This window comes from Sander vitreus, chromosome 21, assembly GCF_031162955.1.
Source record: "Sander vitreus isolate 19-12246 chromosome 21, sanVit1, whole genome shotgun sequence".
NCBI classification, from domain to species: domain Eukaryota; kingdom Metazoa; phylum Chordata; class Actinopteri; order Perciformes; family Percidae; genus Sander; species Sander vitreus.
In genome coordinates, this window is record NC_135875.1 from 16700003 (window position 1) to 16721159 (window position 21157).

At 45.9% G+C, this 21157-nt stretch overlaps 1 protein-coding gene across 1 annotated transcript in view; it reads left to right on the top strand.

Annotated features, from left to right (window-relative positions):
• bahcc1b (BAH domain and coiled-coil containing 1b) overlaps positions 1-18431 on the top strand; it is a 54539-nt gene extending 36108 nt beyond the window's left edge. Inside the window, 18 exon segments of the mRNA XM_078278589.1 lie at positions 136-1062; positions 3775-3941; positions 4426-4562; positions 4882-4986; positions 7652-7730; positions 7881-8067; positions 8223-8390; positions 9409-9576; positions 10074-10318; positions 12120-12285; positions 12513-12630; positions 13153-13228; positions 13352-13460; positions 13553-13669; positions 13779-13916; positions 14646-16087; positions 16997-17233; positions 17779-18431. Of these exon segments, the coding sequence (XP_078134715.1) occupies positions 136-1062; positions 3775-3941; positions 4426-4562; positions 4882-4986; positions 7652-7730; positions 7881-8067; positions 8223-8390; positions 9409-9576; positions 10074-10318; positions 12120-12285; positions 12513-12630; positions 13153-13228; positions 13352-13460; positions 13553-13669; positions 13779-13916; positions 14646-16087; positions 16997-17233; positions 17779-17988 (4796 nt within the window). The 3' untranslated portion in view covers positions 17989-18431.
• Positions 18432-21157: the final 2726 nt, after the last annotated feature.

The following is a 21157-nucleotide window of genomic DNA, read 5'->3' on the forward strand; positions in this document are numbered from 1 at the left end:
AATTTAGGGGAAAGGGCCTGACTGAAGGTTTTTTTGTAGATGCTTGTAAATGTTATGTACAGTTTGTCAGATTGAGAAAACCATTTTATGTCAAAGACCTATTTCACCTTTGCTTTTGTTTTAACTTTCTTCCAGACCTACCACCTGTTTACACCTACCCTCCGATCACTATGGGTTACAAGGCCGGGCCCTCGCCCCCTGAAGCTCGATTGGCTGAACAAGCCACAGTTGAGGCAGAGCCAGCACAGCCAGACTCTAAGTCCCTCCCACATCCATGTCGCATCACCAAAGAAGAGGAGAGAAAGGAAGCAGAGGATGGGAGAGACTGTGAAGTGGTGGAATCCCAGAGTGGAGTTGCAGAGGAGGAGGAGGAAGAAAGGAGGGTGGAAGCCAAAGAATGCACTGAACCCGAGAGCACGATTTCTGGATTGCCGCCATGGCCTTCCCCAGCTCCCGTCCCAGATCCAGCCTGCCCAGCCACAGCCACAGGCAAAGCCCTAAAAGTAGAGCTCTCTCTGGGTTGCCCGGGCCAGAAGGCTGACCTGGAGGAGCCCCAACTATCCAAAGAGCAGGAGGATGATAAGGAACGTGGAAATGAGGACATGGAGGAGGATGAGGGAGAGAAAATGAGGCCTGAACCAACAGAATGTACTTACTCTGTGTTTGTAGAGGAGGAGAAGGAGGAGGTAGAGGATGATGGGGACAAAGATGGAGAGAATGTAGAGGTGGTTGAGGATGAGAAGGAAGAGAAAGGGAGTGGGATGAGTCCAGGGGAGGACTCTGTGGAACTAAAGTGTAACTCTCCTCCTCCTTCCCCGTCCTCTGACCCCGTCCTCCCTCCCGCGGCAAGCACAGCAGCCCAGCTTCAAGGGGCCTACATGTGGAGCCTGGAGCTCCTGATCGCCGCGGCTCTGTGCGCCACCAGAGATGCCTTGTACCCACCAGTACCTGCTGTCCAGGCCCCAAGCCCTCCACCACACCACGGTATGGAGATACTGGGAGAACTTGCCGAGTTGGAGATCCAGCAGAGAAGCAGGGAGAGCAAAGAGAAAGACTCTGAGGGTGAGTTCATTTAAAAATCCATTGCTTTGTTTTTGTGGCCTTTTTAAACCTCATTTACATATCTTACATTATTTGCCTCTTTCAAAACCTTTAAAAGTTTATGAAATGCCTGTGAAATAAAAACCAAAAATGTAGGAATGCCCCCAATAATTCGGTGTATCATTTTAATACACCCTGTGTACAATTTACATTATCTTTTTGCAGTAAAAAGGACCAAAATGCTAAAAAAAAAAGGAAAGAAAAAAAATGTACCCTACTTCTTTCTTGCCTGCACACACACACACACACACACACACACACACACACACACACACACACACACACACACACACACACTTCCCACTAACTGTCCTGCTTTCTTTCACAACTCAGATTCTGTGTTCCTGCCCATAGACCATATTCTTCCCTCTGGGGTGTGTGTGTGTGTGTGGCGACACAGATATGGACAAACAAGCCATGCTTTAGACACAAGCCAGGACACACACACACAAACGCGCTCAGCCCAGTGTGTCCCTAAGGCTCTGGCGTCTTGCTTTGCTAATTAGACCCTTTCCTTTAAAACACTTCTCCTGTAAGCGCTCCTATTTTCCTCTCATCCCTCTGAGAGAAAGTGTTTTTATTTATGCCAGCATCTGGGTGTGTATGTTTGCCTGTATTTGTGAGTGTATGTGCACGCCGGTGTGTGTGTGTGTGTGTGTGTGTGTGTGTGTGTGTGTGTAAGCTGTTAAGTAATCCCAGATGAATCCCTGCTCTATGTGTCTCTCCACCAGGGCGGCAGCCCCCCTCCCCCGTCCTCTCCTCCCTCCTCTCCTCCCCCCCCCCCACCTGCTTCTTCTTTTTCTTTTCTTTTTTATTAAACCAATGTAATCTTGTGTGTAAATCCTGCCTCTGCGAGCCTTGTCGACAGAATTAATAAGTGTAAAAATCATAAGTCGCTCTGCAGCCGTCTGTGCATGTGCATGCGCGAGATTCAGAGTGTGTGAGTGTGCATTTGTTTACATGTAAGTGCACGTGCTTGGCATGTGTAATAGGTGTGAAATCAATAAGTCCTGTCGTGGCGTGGAAAACGTTCCCCAAATTGCAAAACATTTATTTAAAACCTGCTCCGTCCTCGCTGCATGGAATGTTATTAATACCGCTCGTGGCGTTTTTTGTCATCCTGAATGTGTTTGGGAGATGAAACTGATCCCAGACTGATGCATTTATGCCGCTCCTTGACGCGGAAGGATATCTCAGCCATTCGCTGGAGATCGCAATTACAGATTAAGGAATCAAGAGATACTCTCCCCTCCAGTGTAAATTAGCAACATTGCTTCTATTTACACATAGACAGAGGAGCTGTTTGTGTCATAGTCTCTTTTATTCCTTCACATTTCCTTTTATATTGAAATTTCAGCTCAATAAACTTCCTTAATGGCCTCTAATGACAACTAGGCCCATATCAACTGTAATGGTTTTTAATTTTCCTCCACTGTTTTTGTTTTACCCCCTGAAATCCTCTGTGCCGCCTCTTATTACACCCTTCACTCTCTTTAGGGACATAGTGTGTGTGTGTGTGTGTGTGTGTGTGTGTGTGTGTGTGTGTGTGTGGTATACTGTGGGCGGAAGGTATCTATTGATTGTGGCCATCCTCCAGGATACTAAACAAGGCGTGGTGATGTCAGCGGTGATGTCATCCTGTCAGGGTAATCGGAGCGTGCCATTGGCTCAGAGGTCTGACAGATGAGATGGCATTGACCTCTGCAAGCCAGGACAGGACAAAGCCCCGTCTCTCAGCTCTTTTCTCTCTCTCTCTCTCTCTCTCTCTCTCTCTCTCTCTCTGAGGAGTTACCTGTCGTTCTCACATGCGTTTGTTCCTTTGTTCGTGCTCTCATTTTGAAAAGAAAATCTCGCTTCACAGATGAAGACTCCATCCTTCCCTCTTGCCCCTCTACTTTCTCCTCTGTTTACCGCATTTCTCTCTCCATCTCCCACTCCCACTCACACACAGGTTTTTAATAACGTCAGATGTCAGTGAATAGGCCTTGCAGCTCCAGTGCACAAACTGACAGTGATCCTCTGTGATCCTCTCCTCTCCTCTCCTCTCCTCAAAAGGGGAAATTGGATTCTGTCCATGTCCATAATGAGGAGGTGTTGGAGAATAAATAGATAGCTCAATAAACACTTTGCCTCTTATTGCTTCTCCTCCACTTTACTCCGGATCCCCTCCCTCCCTTCCTCTCACTGCGTTGCACTTCTCCTCCTCCTCTCTCCTGCCGTCGTTCTCCTTCTCTCCAATTCTCCCTCACACACTCATGCAGTTTGCCCATGTCTGCGCAGCTCAGCGAAAATGTTGTAGGTGCTCATGTGTGTTCAGAATGAGTGTGTTTTCTGTGCATAGGTGTGTGTGTGGACTGTCTCATGAATATTCTGTTTCATCTGCTGGTGCTGTGACAATGACAGAGTTAATGACAGTGACAGATGTAGAGATCGTTCTCTCCCACTCCCCCTCGTGTGTGTGTGTGTGTGTGTGTGTGTGTGAATGATTAAGCAGGAACACCAGTATACATCAAATAAACTACACAGCTAATATCATAAATATCACCACTTTTCAAGGCACGTGTTTCATCGTTCCTAGAAATAAATCCATTCAGCGCACAGCCTGTTTTATAACGCTGTGTCAGCCGCTATGTGATATACCAATCTAAACCGAAACAATCCGTCTCTGTGCAGGTGAGGACATGCTGACCTTTGACCTGCACAGTCTGGCCACGCTGGCGGCCGCCCGTGCCCTGGAGATGGGGGGAGGGGTTGTGGGTGTGGGGGCGGACCAGCAGTGTCAAATCAGGAAGAGGCTCAACCTGCGCAGGAAGTGCAGCTGGACGCCTCGCCACGAGCCGGTGAGGCTTTACTGAATGCATATTTTGTGCTTTTGAAGTGAAATAAGATTTATATTTTTCTATGGTTAAATCTTGCAGTTTTGTCAGTTTTGTCCACAAAATGTTATTTCAATTAGCCAGAAATGTTTTACCAGTTCCATAATTAGTGAAATTGATGTGAGACTGATGTGGGGTGGATCACAATTTTCTTGAAAAAGTCCCAGAAATAAAGCTGGCTACAGTAAATCTATATTTAATACATTTGGTGTTAATTTAAAAAAAAAAATGTATTTCATTAATTCTTTTGAGCAAAAATGGTCCACAAATCTAAACCAAAGTGACCAAACTTCTAGTTACAGAAAAATCCATCCAAACATCAAGCTGTCCAAACACAAGCTGGCTATACTTCACATATCCAATGACTGTTGAACTCAGTTTGTGTTCAGCATTGAAATTCCCCTACTGTGTGTGTGTGTGTGTGTGTCTGTGTGTGTGTGTGTGTCAGGTGTGCCCAGTGAAGGGCTCCATGGAGACGATGGGAGGGGAGGAGCTGGCCATGCGTGTCCAGCTGGCTGAGCTACAGCGCCGCTACAAAGAGAAACAGAGAGAACTGGCCAAGCTACAGAGGAAACACGACCACCAGTGAGCAGAGACAACACACACACACACACACACACACACACACACACACTTTTTGTCTATATTGAGCCGTGCATTCCAACATTCACATTTCTGCTGTCATGCTGCATCCTCCTGATTTATCAGGACTTGCTGCCTGCTCTTACCTAATGCAGTTTGACCTGTAGCCGATAAAAGTTTCCTCCTGCTGTCTGGACTGCATATTTGATCTCTCTCTCTCTCTCTTTTTCTCTCTCTCTCTCTTTCTCTCTCTCTCTCTCTCTCTCTCTCTCTCTCTCTCTCTCGCTTCCTCTCCTCCTCCTTTTTGTCTTCCTCTCTGAAGGAAAGAGGAGACATGTCGTAGCCCTGCCCGCCGGCGGCCCGGCCGCCCCCGCAAGCGCAAGTCCACCCCCGGCCCAGCTGCTGCCGAAAGCTCCAAAAGACTCAGGTCAGTCCTCTGATATTGCGTCAGTATAATCAGTGTGATTGGCAAGCCCAGCTCATTCATCCTGATTTCTGTTTGTGTTCCTAGTGAAAGGCACGCTTGATTTTCAAGAAGTTGTTCTTTAGCTGAATTGATTCAAATGCTCTATAGCTGATGATTTGCTGGGCACTGGAAGGAACTGCTCACACACACGTGCGCACACACACCCTCGCACACACGCACACCCACAATGTGTTATGTGATGGGAGTTGTGAGCTGGGTGTGATTTTAAATGAGAGAAGGTAATGGAGATGAGACCTTCATTAATCATCATTAATCACTTTTAATCATATTTATCCCTTGCATTGATTATGTCCTGATTCCCTGTGAACCTCGAGCATATATTAATACACCCGGACAAAGTCCCGATGTACAGTTATTACAGTGATAAACGACTCAACACCACCTCCACCCGCTGCAACACACAACCACACATTATTCAACACCTTCGACACGCACACTTTCATGCTAACACACATTCCCGCGCATTGCTGGAGACACACACTCACACACACACACACACACACAGCCAGTGTTCAACACTCATAATGATAAATGTGTTTTCTCATGCTGCCCCACCTCTGTTAGCATGTGCACCCCTCGCCTTGATAAAATGATTAGAGAAACTCAGGGTTTGTCACGGTTACCATGATTAGAAAGCGCTAATGAAAGTGACAATGAAAGGCTTTAGTCATACATGCTGGTACAACACACACACACACACACACACACACACAACTTGTTTAATTGGTAGCGCTGGCCGCTACGTGCCTGAGCAGCATTTCTGTTGTTATTAACAAGCAATGTATCATTTGTTTACGCTTTCATCTTCTCTAGAGTTGTGGGTTGAAATGAAACAGCGAGAGAGTGAGAGCTAGAGAGGCATTGTAACGTTTCCAGATCCCTCTTGGTACACACATGTACACTAAATGGCCAAAAGTATGTGGACACCTGAGCATCTTTGCTTGTGATTGTTAAACACATAATTTCCAACCACAGAAATTAATATACTGCTATTAACAGCCTCCATTCCTTTTTGGTATGCTTTTCATCAATAACCTGCCTGCAGGGGTTTGTTCCCATTCAGCCACAGGGGCATTACTGAGATTGGCCATTCTGTCAGACAGAAAAGGCCAGGGCATGCTCGAAACAAACACAATGTGTCATCCAACCACATCTTAAGGCAAAAGTGTTTATAGCAGTTCTGAAAAGCCACACTTTGGATAAAAAAATAAAAAAAAGCCTGCCTGGCCAAGACACGATAATCGTTCAAATATGGATAACAGCGCACACTCAAAGACATGAAGGTTACTTCCTCCCCTCTGCTCATCTGGCCAGTCACTGCACAAAGTGGCCGTGATTGTCATATTGTCAGTTTTAGAAAGTTACAGAAATTGTCAGATTGCAATTCCAGCTTCTGAAAGGTGTGGGGGGAGGTGGTTTCAGCTGCTGTTCAATGATCCGAAAAGCACTGCGTTTAAAGCATTCTGATGCCTTGAGGCCTGACTGACAGACAGCATTCCAATTCATCCCAAAGGTGTTGGATGGAGTCGGGGTCAGGGCCCTGTGCAAGCCTGCCAAGTTCTTCTGTTGCAACAAAGTTGGGAGTACACTATTGTCTAAAATATCTTTGAATGCTGCAGTATTAAGATTTCCCTTAACTGTACATAATCCAAACCATGAAAACCCATACATTGGCCACATACTCTAGTGAACAGAATGTACATTCTTCACCGTTGGTGAGGATGTGACATGATGTGAACTTTGGGGCTTAAAAGCTTAGAGGGGTCAAGGTAAAAAGTGAGGAAAGGGGCGATGGGGAGGGGATTGTGGTTTGGATGGATAGATGGATAGATCGTTCAGATATTTTAGATATTTTTTAGCTAGAAGGATCCCCTCCCCTCCCCTCCTCTGCTCCCCTCTCCTGGGAGCGGAGATGCTGAGAGCTAAACCTTCCCTCTGTGGGAATATAGGATTCACCTGCCTCAGACACCAGCTGCTAACAGTGAGTGTGTGTGCTTGGCTGCCTGTGGTGTGAGAGAGCATGTATACAATGAAGGAATGACAGACAGAGAGAGAGAGAGAGAGAGAGAGAGAGAGAAAGAGAGACAGAGAGAGGAAGGGAGGAGTAGTGTTCAATAGAGGTTAGTGTTTATCGATCGAGCCCTGAAGCTCCGGTCAACGGACAGACTCCCCCGAGACTGCTTCATCTCTCTCTTGCGCTCTCGCTCTCTCTCTCTGTCTCTTTCCCTTCCCCCTCAACCATTCTCCTCCTCCTCCCTCTGTCTCTCTGTCTCTTCTCCACTCTCTTTCACACCAGATAATTCCTATCCTTTCATGTGGTGATTCAGCAGAGTTTCAAATTCGCACGGCCGCTGAATATTTCTGTTTGCCGTCAAATTGCGCCGGTCGGCAGAGCCTGTCTCTTACCGCATCAAAGTTATGCGACGGAGAGGAAGAGTGGGGGAGAGAGTGAGACAATGAGTGAACCCGATTGAGGAGAGCAGAGAGCCATAGAAAATCAGCCTTGAAAGGGAAGAAATGTGTGATCAGATTGATTCTGTGATCTGTTTTTATATATGATACATAGTCATTTAAGTGCGTCTCTGCTGCGTTTTTATGATTCCAGAGCCGGGTTGAATTTACTAGAGGAAAAAGCCAGGAAGAAAATGGCCAATCACGGCTTCAACAGCCTCAGCTCTGCACAGGTGGGTCTCTCTCTGCGGCCTCTTTTGATTCATCCACACACACTGACAACCACTTCCTGCTGCCAATGTTTTTTTTCTTCCCTTTCCTGGATATTTCAATTAGCTGAAAGAAATGAGTCAATAATAAGCTTTTCCGCTCCCCGTCTACAGATGAAAGCTCGCTGTAAGCACAGAGGTCGGCCCAGCGCCCTGAGCTCCAGGCTGGCCAGGCGGGTGACCCAGCTGAAGCAGAAGGCTGCGGCCCAGCGTGGTGCAACGTCGGCAGGCATGCTGCACTGCAGAGGGACCCATGGTGAGGAAGGCTCCTCCAAGAGTCACTGCAGACAAGGAAGAAAAGGTGGGTACAGAGGGAGCATATATATATATATATATATATATATATATATATATATATATATATATATATATATATATATATATATATATAGACACTTGTTGTCCATTAAGTCGCACCCTAAAACTAAACTCTCCCTCCTGCTGTTTCGCCATCAGACCTGCAGCAGGACTGGGCAGCTGGTCAGACTATGAAGAGGAAGAGGGGTCGAAAGCCCAAAGCGCTGATGGGCATCAACACGAACAGAGCACACCACAAGAACGACCGGATCTTCGAGAAACAGGAAGTCAGGGAAGAGAGGAGTGACAGCGAGAGCTCAGAGCGCGGTGAGTTACAGTACAGGTCACACACAAGTATGAGTCAGAAACAGTGTTGATTTGGCTGATGGCTCAAAGAACACCGAGCAGACATTGTAAGATTTTTGCTGTGTGTGTGTGCGCATGTGAAGCGTCTCAGAGTGAGATGTCTGCCGTCATCAGGGGGCCCTCCTCTCACTTCACAGCTCGTCTGTCACTCCGTTAAAACCGTTAACGACTTGCCACAGGCATGCAACACAGCCACCTCTGCCCTCAATGCCATACGGTAACGTGAGCTTACTCTGGCCCCGTTCAGAATCTCACACCCCCGGTCTTACCCTCTCGTCCTCACCTCCCCAACCTTGTGAAAGTGCCCTCCTCGGAGGCTTGAGTTGAGGAGAAACAATCACACTCTTTGTAACTTTTAAACAAATGCCTCACAGGAGAGGACGGTTTGATATAAAACTAACAAAACTTAAGGAAAACGCCAGAATCCGACTGACCTTGTGGCCTTGATGGCAAAGAGACGTAGTTGTTGAATGTTTGTGTGAGTGCGTCAGTGTTTGTGTGTGACCGAGGCAAAGTGTTGACGCGAACGCCATGTAAGTGACAAGTGTGTCAAAGATGTGTCGACACCCGACACGACCCCCGCAGTCAGCGACACACACAGCTGCCAATAACAATCTGTGTGTGTCCCAGTTTGTATGTGCGCTGCATATGTGCATGTGTGTGTGTCAACATTTGCTTCCCGTCACCGCAGTTAAGGAACAAGCTGCGCCTTAGTTAGCAGTTAGTGCAGCTTGGAGTTAATATGTGACAAAATATCCCACCTAAAAACCCTCAGAGAAAAGTTCGATCAAACATTCACCATCAATCAACAGCAAAATATCATCTCATATGACTTTTGTAATTGCGTGCATTAAGCCACAGGCTTCTGAACTGAACTATAGATGCTAGAGGAATATCGAAAGCTTGCTGTCAATACAGTGTTTACATTTAGATCACTTGAAGCTCCCTGGCTGATCATATTGATGTTGTGATTCCGCAGAGGAGGAGGACGGCAGCTACGAGAGCGAAGGTGGAGCCGGTGACATCAAGATTAGCTCATCCTCTAAAGAAGCTCCTGCAAACCCTGCCGGGATTGTGCCTTTTTCATCGCAGTCCTCCAAGCTCCAAGCAAACCAGAAAGCCAGGAGTAAGACACTAGGGCCTCCCGGTGAGACCTGCTGTCACCCTGTAACTTTGTGACTTTCACTTTTTGACATGTTATATGCTTCACTTTTTGAAGTGAAGCATATAACATGATTTTCTTAGGGTTTGTCCGTTTTTAGTTTTGAAAAGAAAAAAAATCTAAAAGGATAAACTTGGAAATGTATGGGGGTTCAGCTAAAAACAAGGTTGAGTTCAGGTTTCACCCAACCAACTACCTTTATTCTAAAATAGGACCAGAAAGAAAAAAAAATCATAAGTGATGATTGATATGATGGCCAAGAAATTACAGGAAGTCTTTGTTCATTACTTCATCTTCTAGAACAATCTAATGTGATCAGAGAATTGTGTCAGATGTGTTATGTGGCCTCCAAGACCAGAAAAACCTTCTTCCCTTACCTCCTGTTAAACAATATCGTTGACTATATCTTAATCTAATATTAGATAGATATTGACATTTTAGCAACCAGTACTAATTTCTAATGATGTCCCCTTCAACCTCAGGCACGGGGAGCGTGCCCAGTGCAGATCAGAGGAGAGTGCCCAGAAGGTCGTGCCTCCCTAACACAGAAAGGGGACATCCGGACCACCAGGGGACCAACAGAGCGTCTCTGCCCAGCTGGGGTGCGTCGTCAGTGGGCTGCAGCTTTGGGGATGGCCTGGGGAACCATGGAGCTCTGACAGAGGCAAACAGGGCCAGCAAGGAAGCCGTGAGGAAGAGCTCATCGGGGCAGGGCATTCTGGGAAAGGTGAGGACCAGTGGTTGGGTGGTGACTTGTAACCTTACTGTGACACAGCAATATTTTACTTTTGCCAGTGACAAGTATTCAACTGAGTAAATTGCTCCCTGACAGCAGAGATTTATGACACTGCTCTGTCACCTTTACACCCTCAAAACTTTGCATCTTGGATTTCTCTCCTCAGCTGCTTCATCTGCGCACTTCTGTGTAAATGATCAGGGGAACTTTACAGCATTGAGTTACAGTGGGGAAACTGCACTTTTAGGTTATAAAAACATGCACAGAACATATTCTGTCAATTGGAGCTCAATTATAAGGACAATCAACAACATTTGGAGTTTATATCTAATATCTAAATCCATTTAAGGGTGACATAAGCTGTGGGCATGCTGGTTTTTTGTTCCCCCTGATTATTCACACAGAAGTGCATGGGAAAAGAGAACTGAGAAGGGAAAGGTGAGATGCAATTGCCAATTTTAGAGGTGTGACAGACAGGTTATATAATGAGTATTATGATAATTTACTGCTGTCACAGAAATTACTCTTGAAATGAGTTAATGAGCAAAAAGGGATATGCTGTTTTTTGTGTAACAAACCCGACGGTGGTCAGGACGGGTTAGGTGAAGTTCAGATAGACTGGGAGTGTGAGAAGAAAAAAGGTGACTCAGAGAAGGTCCTCCACTCCCTTAGGCCTTCTGGTGCATGCAAATAAAGCTTGAGAAAAAGAGAAGCAAGTAGGATTTTTCAGGAAAGTCCTCGCCTCAAGTTCACTCCTTTTTTTTGAAGTGAGCCGCACCCTGCCAGGAAGTTTGCTTATAACTAACCTACTAATAACTTTGACTCAGGGTAATGCTTAGCATCAGCTGTAAATCAGTCACTTTATCAAATATACTATTTGCTCTTGTGATAGGTGTGTGTTTGCATACCTGTCTGCTGTGTTAACACACTCCTGGCCTGTATTCGTGCAGGTAGCTGTTGCAGAGACACCCGCATTCATTTTTAATGAGAGATGGCCCGAGGTTGCCGTAGTCTTTGACTCATTGTGAGGGAATGTCCAAAAACACATAACTCCAAACCAAACAGTGAAGTATAAAGATAATCATTGGCCATAACCCTACACACACACACACACACACACACACACACACACACACACACACACTAGCAGCACAAAAGAGAAATAATCACCCATGCCCTCTGGTGACGAAACTTCATGTCACTAAAATATATGGTCTCCTGATGTGGAAAACTCCAAGAGACAACACACACACACACACACACACACACACACACAACACACCATCTCTCTTGCATTGCATATTATGGTATTTTCTTTTGAAAGCTTAAATACAAGCAGAAACCTGTTGGGTGAGCTGACTTTCCATGATCAGTCTCAGACTAGCCTAAACTGGTCTGGAGAGTGTGTGTGTGTGTGTGTGTGTGTGTGTGTGTGTGTAAGAAAGCAAATTAGGGTTCAAGCTTCTATATTAGCAGGCGTCCATCTTGCTACACTGAAGTCCTACCAGTTGAAGAGCTGCAGTTATTACTGACTCTGACCTCTGACCTTTGAGTGAACAGTGGCAAGTGAAAAAAGAAAATCCTGCCGGCTTCATTAAAGCCTCACATTACAAGAGCCGTTGCTGCCTGTGGTTGCTTTTCACTGATGAATTCACCACATCAGACTGGAAAATACTTGACTTTTACCTGCAGATCCTGTTTACTTTAGATTAATTTCGGCATATAATGAAGGCATGAATGCTACCATATCCTGTTTTCTGTCCACTGATGTCACATCCTGTTTCCTGTCTAGGCCAAGGGCCGCGCAGTGAGCCGGCTCCTGCAGAGCTTTGCAGCCGACGACGGCTTTCGGTTGGATGAGGAAAGCAGCTTCTCCGAGGGCGAGGAGGAGGAAGAGGAAGAAGAAGAGGAGTTAAAGTTGATCCATCTCCCTCCCAACATGCCTTGCCGAATACCTGGTAGGCATAAACAGTGACACATCATATATAATTACACACACACACACACACATGTGGTGAAGGCTTTAAAAGCCATTTCACACATGCATACACACCTCTAAGCCTTTTTGTCCCTTCTTTTTCACTTCACATAGCAATTATTCATCACACTCACAAATGATGTACTGTATATCTCACACTTTATCTTCTCCATCCATCCATCTTTCTACCACGCCCTCCCTCCGCAGCCCTGCCAAACTGTGTGTTGAGTAAAGAGATGTTGGTGGACGGCCTGAAGATCCTGATTTCCAAGGAGGATGAGCTGCTGTACGCTGCCTGTGTCCAAACCTTGGACCTGCCTGACATGTAAGGCCCTGCTTCCCAGCTGTCTCACCACAAACCACCTCATCTAAAATCAGGGGAATCACCAGAGTGACTTTTTCACACGGCAACTACAAATGTATGACCATTGTTTATTCCGTCATCTATTGATCCCACTACAAGAAGCATCCAAATCTGTGTGGATAACCACCTCGGCTTAACGATTTCCTGGGGGAAACCCTGGATTTAAGTACTAAAAAGACACATTGCAAGAAGAGATTTACAAAAGAGTTGAAACCTTAGCTAAGCGCTAGTAAAATGTATGACAGCTGTGTGAATCTTGACAAACAAGATGTCTAGACAACTACAAAGTCAAGACACACACCGGTGACAGCCAACACAGCTGCCAGGGGAAAAAGTATCGGAGCACTCATGACAAAAACCCTATTTTGAAAAAGACAACCTTAAAATCTAACAGCAAAAATTAAATAATAAGAGAAAAGAGAAAAGTTTGGTTCTTGAGGAATTTTATTTTCCATTCTTTTCGCTTTCCTTTTTTTCTGTTAGATTCAGTGTTGTCATCGAAGGGGAACGAGGAAATCGCCCCCGGATCTACTCGCTGGAGCAGCTACTACAGGAAGCTGTAAGTGTCCATCTAAAAGCTTACTTTTGCATCTATTACATTTTGTTGGTATTTGTGCAGTGCTGGGTAGCTTTAACTAAAAACTCCACACGCGCTATACATACAATTTTGCAATTTTCCCAGGTGTTAGACGTGCGGCCCCAAAGCGAGGCCATCCTGACTGCAGGGACCCGAGTGTGCGCCTACTGGAGCGAGCGCTCTCGCTGTCTTTACCCCGGATACGTCCATCGAGGTGAGCGAGACGCACCGACAGCCTCACTCCGCGAACATACACCGGTGCGTTCCCAGCAACTCATGTCCACCGTCCTATGTGTTGTGCTTTAGGAGGTCCAGGTGAGGAGGAGAAGGAGGGTAGCGTCATGGTGGAGTTTGATGATGGAGACAGAGGAAGGATCTCCCTCGCAAACATCAGGCTTCTGCCCCCGGGATACCAAATCTGCTGTGAGTGTAGCTTTAAAAAGAAGGATGGAAAGAAAGAAAGAGAATGGGGGGGGGGGAACACAGAGTGAATGAATGAAATAAACTCCCCATTTAACAATTCTTCTGTCAGGTGCGGAACCCTCTCCAGCACTTCTGATCTCATCTGGTCACCGCGGCTGGCGAAGCTCGACCCAGGAGAGGAAAGACACACCCACAGAAAAACCAGCCAATGAGGAGCCTGCAGGGAGGATCCAAGAGAAAAGACCAGGTGAGGGGGGAGGGGAACACACAATCCTCTATCTTTTGTAATGTTTTGTTACTCCTTCAACTAACACATAAACCTCGTGTAAAGATTTGCCCATTTAGAAGGTCATTTTAAATCAACATTACAAAGTCTTTTAGTTTAATATGTGTAGGAAAGACTGATTATTTATTTGAAAAGACAGTCTGCGGAATCAATCAACAAGCTTTAATATATGTTGCCTGAGAAGTACTGGTCTAACTAGTCAATGCACTCACAGACACACAGCCCTTCAGGCCATACTAAAATTCCCCAAACACGGCCTCATTTACAGTTCCAACTGTCAACCACTTATCAGATGCCTCCGAGTCAGGGGACAGCACCGAGTGGAGGTTTATAAACCGAAAGACTCGTTAATTGAAATTCCTTGTTTGCCGCCTATCATTTAAACTCCACATGACCACATTAATCATGCTTTTACGAGGTGTCATCAGTGTGTTTTGTGTAGTTAAGCAACATACATGTAACTCATCACAAACTCCGGTTGACAATAAAGCTGGATAGACAGACCGGTTTACCAGGTGTGTTGTAATTTGTGTAATGGATATGTTGAAACTTACCTGGCTCAGTGGAGATCAAAGAGATAGATATTAAGTTTCTCCAAAGCTCTTAGTTCCACAATTATCTCAGCCTGCTTATAACACCTGTCTTTTTATATTGATTATAACTCCTCTCTGTTGCCGGCTCCTTTTTCAGTTGGCAGACCGAAGAAAGTCCACTCAGTGCCTAAGACTGCCAGCATGCCAACATCAGTAACAGACACTGTAACCAAAGGTAACGCTTCCTTATTGAACTGGTCCGCGCCCAGGAAGAGACCGCCAGTTGACTTCTTCCTCTTCAATGGGATGTCTCGCAAGACCCAGAGGAGGATTCGAGAGCGAGACTTGGGGCTGTTTCATCGGCCCACCTCCCACCTTCTCGCACCCCCAATGCCTATCAAAGGCATCTTTGGCTCCCCTTTTGAAGGCGACTCATTCAGTAGCATCGCCAACAGCTTCTCTACTTTTAGAAGCGGTGGAAGCTCTGGAGCCGGGCGACCGGTTGCCACAGCAGCTTCCACTGGGGTCCGGGAGTCCTCGTCCTCTGCTTGCTCCTCAGCTGTCACCATGGCAATGGCAGCTGGAAGCAGGAAGCCAGTGAGCGACCGCGACAGGAAACAGTTCCTGGTGAAGCTTGACCATGAAGGAGTGACATCTCCTAAAACAAAGAACGGCAAGGCCCTGCTTCGACTCGGGGGCAGTGGAGGAAAGGGAGGCAAGAGTCTCGCCTCAGCAGGAGCACCGCTGCGATACATCCACCCTGCCCTGCTGGTGAAGGATGGCAAGAAGGGAGGAGGGGAAAGAGATGGCACTGGGGTCCGTTCTGAGCCTATTGTAAAAGGCAGCCCACCTCTGAGAAATGACCTTCAGTCAGCCGGTCTTGGAGTCCAAGGTGGGGATTACAGTTTGGACTACCCGAGTGACTGCCCCAGCTCTTACTCTGAGCTGGATGAGGATGATGGTCAGGATGCCGAAGCACCTAGAAGAAGTGCAGCAGACACGTCCCACCGCAGCGGGCGTTTTCTCTCCCGTCTCTCTGCCTGCTTCTCCTCATCTTCCTCCTCCTCTTCCTCCTCCGGCTCCATCTCCTCCTCGTCCCTGTGCTCCTCAGACAACGACTCCTCCTACTCCTCCGACGAAGAGTCCTCCTCCGTGCTGCTGCGCCGCGCACTGCTCCAGCAGGACAAGCACAAGCACAGGCAGAACATGACCTCCGACCTCCTGAGCCCAGACCCTGCCGCCTCCAGCTCCTCTCCCTCGGCCCCGGCCCCGGCTCACGGCTATGTGGCCAAAGCCAGCATGGCCGTCCCGGGGTCAAAGGTGAGGGCCGACAGAACAGAAGACAGGAAGGAGTTCATGTCAAAAGGAGGGATGGTGGGTAACAGTAGCACAGCTAAGAACCAGCTGAAGAGGAAAGAAGGAATTTCGAGCAGCCACCATCATAGGCAAAGCAGTCCTGTGAGCCAGCAGCCCAAACCTGGCTCCAAGCACCCGACAACAGCTAAGAGGCAGCGGATGTCTTCCCCTGAGCCGCTGCCTAACATGGCTCCCCTTCTGCCTGGACGCCAGCTCTGGAAATGGTCCGGTAACCCCACACAGGTAGGACACTTTGGGTTGCATTTTAATGTTCTTTTTCCGTATCCAAGATGTTGAAGAGTTTGTTGTTTTACAAAGATCTTTTTTTGTGTGTGTAAATATTCTCGTCACTGTACTGCAGAACTTGAGAGCATCTGCGATTTCTTGTAACTAAATCCCATTCCACTGAAACACAGTGTTTTCTCATAATCACACGTTATTATCTTGGTTAGGCTGTTTCAAAACTCTTGTCTTGGGTATCAGTAACCTACCTCACCTCACAACTTAAGTAGGTTACTGATTGTTGTTGCAGTTTCTGCCGTGTCACACCTTGATGACATACAGTAAATGCGATGTTTAAATATGAGCTCTCTTTGCAGTGCTTATTCTGCCTCAATCTCTGTACATATTGGCAACACTATGAGGCTTACTCTCTGAATTTGTTATCCCAGCTATTAAGTCACGATCCAGATGATAACAGAACAAAACAGTTTGAGGAACCGCTGCCACTCTCAGCTTCCATTCTGCCGCGCTGTTTGCTTTGTAAACAGCGTGGCATCTGTCGACTGAGATGTGCAGCTTAAGAAGAAGCTAAAGGTGTGCACATGCCCCAACAAATGAAAATATGGAGCAGAAATAAAGGTGTGCTACCCATGTTATGGTTACTGTGATCATAATGTCTACATGAGTTTCAGTACCATTGCCTTTAGGTTAAGAGTGAGTTTTTGGTGTGCTGGGAAACATACTCCTGTAACTCAATAGCATCAGTTTGTTATGATTGGTGTAAGGTATGATGTTTTGGCTTGGAAAGACATATTAAATCTTTGGTACAGTTGACTTATCTTATTCGATTTCTGAAATGAGGTTGGTGGTGAAACAAACCCTCCACACTGAATAAATTTACTGACTATTTTTACTCTCCTCCTCCGACAGAGGAGAGGTCTGAAGGGTAAAGCCCGCAAGCTTTTCTACAAGGCCATCGTGAGGGGCAAGGAGACGGTGCATGTCGGCGACTGTGCTGTGTTCCTGTCACCTGGCCGGCCCCAGCTGCCCTACGTTGGCAGAGTGGAGAGCCTCTGGGAGTCGTGGAGCTCCAGCATGGTGGTCAGGGTCAAGTGGTTCTACCACCCAGAGGAGACTCGCCTGGGGAGGCGACACCGCGACGGCAAGGTAAAGGCCAGGCAGTGCAAGTACAATTTCTAAAACGGGAATGGTCAAAGTTACAGTCCGTGACATTTTCATATACATATATTACCTCTTTGCTTCTTTTTATTCCCTGTTCCCATCTGATATGAATGGTTGAACATCCACTTAATTCATGAAAACTGTTACCATTCGCAGTTCTAAATATTCAGTGCGAGGTGGGTCTTTCCCAGGAAAAATCTCTGCCACACAGGAAGTCATGTATTTTGCGTTTCTGGCAACAGCAATAGTGGTTTGTTTGGAATAAATAGAAAAGGAGCTGGGTAGTTAGCATGAGCAGCAACATCCACCGTGGCTGAGCAAACATAAAAGATCACCATTTGCAGAAACTCAGAAGGTCATCATGAGAAAACCCACGCTTAAAGACACGACAAATAAGGCATGTGTGGGAAGTGCAGAGTGAAAGCTGCACCAAAGAGGTTGCCAAACAAAAACAACAATCTCACCACATTTTTAAGCTGGAATCTACTATCTTGCTGACTTATCAACCATTATTCCTGTCTCTTTGCTAGAATGCCTTGTATCAGTCGAGCCACGAGGATGAGAATGACGTGCAGACCATCTCCCATCGTTGCCAGGTGGTCAGCAGGGCCGAGTATGACCACCTGATGTGTGAGCGTAACCCCGGCAGCGCTGCAGACGACCTGTTCTACCTGGCCGGAACCTACGAACCGACCACGGGCCAGCTGATCAGCGCTGATGGCATGGCCATTGTGTCCTAACACCACCAGCTAGAGAGAAATCCAAATATTGAACCTGAACTCTGGAGTTGACTGCTTCCAGGATGGTCCTTCAGAACGGAGCTGGGGACAGAGGGGAACCAAGACAAAGAGTTTGGGCTCCGCGTATTGATTTGTCCCCTGTAAGAGAAGGAGCTAGCCCACTGGATGAGGCCCAACAGTACTGGCACTTAGAGGAGCCTGGTTTGTTCTGGGGGAAAAGTCTGATCCATGTCAGATTTAACCTCTCTATCTGATGTGGACTGAGGCTCCTTGTCGCAGCGGGAGTCTACAGCTCTCCCTGTGGCTGAAATAACAGAGTATCTCGTCCCCGCTACAAGATTACTGCAACAAAAGAACAGGAACCAAGGACATGAGCACTTTGGAGTACAGTCGCTTGGATATGCTATGGAGGGAGGGTGTCAGACTTGGCTTTCTGAAACAAAGACTCAGAGAGCGGGTGAGACTGTATGGTAAGGAGAGACTTACTGTAAACCACACTGGTTTGGAGGGTTTTTAATGGTCTTATACTGGTAGTTTGACGATGACAACGTGATTGGGAGATCCCAAACAGGACCAAAAAACACTGTAGTTCAGACTTTGTGCGTAAGTGCGTGTATGTGTGTGTGCGTGTGTTTGCAGAGTGGCTGCGATGACCCTGTTTGGCATTTAATGAGCTCCAAGTAAATAGTGCTTTAGCGTGCGCGTGTGTTTGTACTGTACGTGTGGTCATGCACGTGCACACCCGCTCATCAAGCAGGGATGACGTCGTGACACACCGTCAGTACTTCTCTAACACTCTGAAATAATTTCTTCTCCTGTCAAGCCATACACGTCAATACCTCTCTCTTGTATCCTCCTGTTCATGTGCAAAGATACATGTACAGGAAGTTGGATAGTTTATTTGAAATGTGCGTGTGCGTGTGCGTGTGTGTGTGTGTGTGTGTGTGTGTGTGTGTGTGTGTGTGCATGTGTGCGCTTTGTACAGCATCATGTATAATATAACATGTTGTAAATAGTATACATTTATATTTGTTTCTTGTTTTTTTGCTGTTTTCTTTTGCAGAGAAGATTATTTTATTTAGATTTTTTTAGGGTGTGTGTGGGAGGGATTCGCGGGGGTGGGTGGGGTGGCGGGTGGGGGGGTCTGACAGAGGGAGGAGCTCGGGTTAGTTTCCTTCTCTCTCAATGCACTGAACAGGATTGTTGGAGGTTTGGATTTGGGGTAACTGATGTGAAGACTTTGTGGTTGTAAGCCCTGCTTTAGGCTTTATGTAGAAAGGGTGTTTGGAAAATGTTTTATAAGAAAATCAGAAAAAGGCTCTTTTTAAACATGTCCGAATTCTTTTTTTTCTCTTTATTTACTCCGTTGGGTTTAAAATGTGCATTTCCTGTTGGGAGCTCTTTTTACCAAATACTGGAAACTGAGTTTCTGCTGTTCTCTGATCCTAAAAGAATCTAGTTCTTCTTTATCTATTTTAGCCTGTATACATTCCTATATCAAATGTAGATATTTATCTGGCATAAAAAAAATAAATACCAAAGCACCTGTGAGTTTACACTTCACCACATTTAGAAGAAAACAATTTTATAAAAAAAAGACGTTAAAAAAACGTTCAATCAAATCTGAATCCGGGACCCCTGCAATCACCGAGGTATTTTAAGTAGAGTTCCTCTCGCTGTCTGCTCGCGATCATCCAGCGTTGCTATGACAGCCTCCGAGAAACGTTGCAGCATCATTGTCTGCACGCTGCCCAGCTGATGCACTTGAGGTCACTATGGCAACCAGAATGGCATCACGTGACTGTGAAGGACAATCAGAGCCAATCAATGGGACAATGTTGAGAGACAAAAAAAACCAACAAGATAAGGATCAAATCACAAAATATGCTTCTTGTCACTTTTATTCCTGCTTTGCCAAAAATGTCTCCGTGTGTGTGTTTTATGTTCGCTTGTTTTCCTCGTTTACCATTGTCTTACTGTTTATGCAAGCCTGTGATGACTGTTGTCAGTGTATAGGATGTACAGGGGTGGAGAACATAATAGCCTTTTTTTAGGACATTGACTGACTTTTAACAACAATGTTGCTGTTACACTGCAAAGCAAAAGCTTTAAAAGGAATCTAATGTGAAACTCAGTTTTAAAATATTACTTTTATGGGTCTTTAAATGATTTTTTTTTTTTAAAGCTGTATTTTCTTTAAGAAACACTGGATTCAGTACTAACCATCACGTTTGACAGAAGTGACATCATTGTGTTTTTTTAGACCCACTGGAAAACTGCTTTGTATGGTTTGAGATAGCCTACTAAAATATATTATGTAATCTCAGTCATTCTTTGGAAATATGACTTAAATATTTCCTCATGTACAAAAGGAAAAAAATATTTATCTTAATTTTATTGCCTTTTTGTGTTTCATTAAAAAAAAGATTCTTACAAAAAAAGAACAACAACTCTTGATTTCCCCCCACCCCTTTTCTGGTGGGCGTGAGGGCTCTGAATACCGCCTTGTGTTTATCAATGCCAATCATTTGTCTGCTGTAAGAAAATAAACCACAGAAGAAAGCGTGGAAGAATGAGAAGGAGGAGGGAAGAAAAGAAACACGAGTGGAGGAAGCAATTTGAAACTGTAGCTGTAGAAGGGGAAGAATGGGGAGAGAAAGGGAAACTGTATCTAGTAGCGATGTTTCATGAGAGAGATGGGCAGGATAAAGTCTCCTCTGGCTCTACAGGTGGGTCAGGTATTCAGAATAATAAAAACGGAACAGGACCATTAAGAGAACAAAGTGAGGATATCAGCTTTCGGCCTGCCAAGATTTCAAATCCTCACTTTGTGCGTGTGTGTGCGTGCATAGGCCTATGAGTGTGAATACAAAAATGCAGCTCACATGTGCTCATCAAACAGAGCGTGCTAATCTTGTGTAGGCCTACACACCAATATAAATCCATGCAGTCTGCATGCACTCCTGTACTTCCATGAGTTTTCTGCTTGCTTCTAAGTGTGTGTGTGTGTGTGTGTGTGTGTGTGTGTGTGTGTGTGTGTGTGTGTGTGTGTGTGTGTGTGTGTGTGTGTGTGTGTGTGTGTGTGTGTGTGTGTGTGTGTGTAATGCAAGAGCTGGGAAGACCAGTTGAGATTATGCCCTGCAGAGGGTGTGGAGTTTCTGGGACAAAG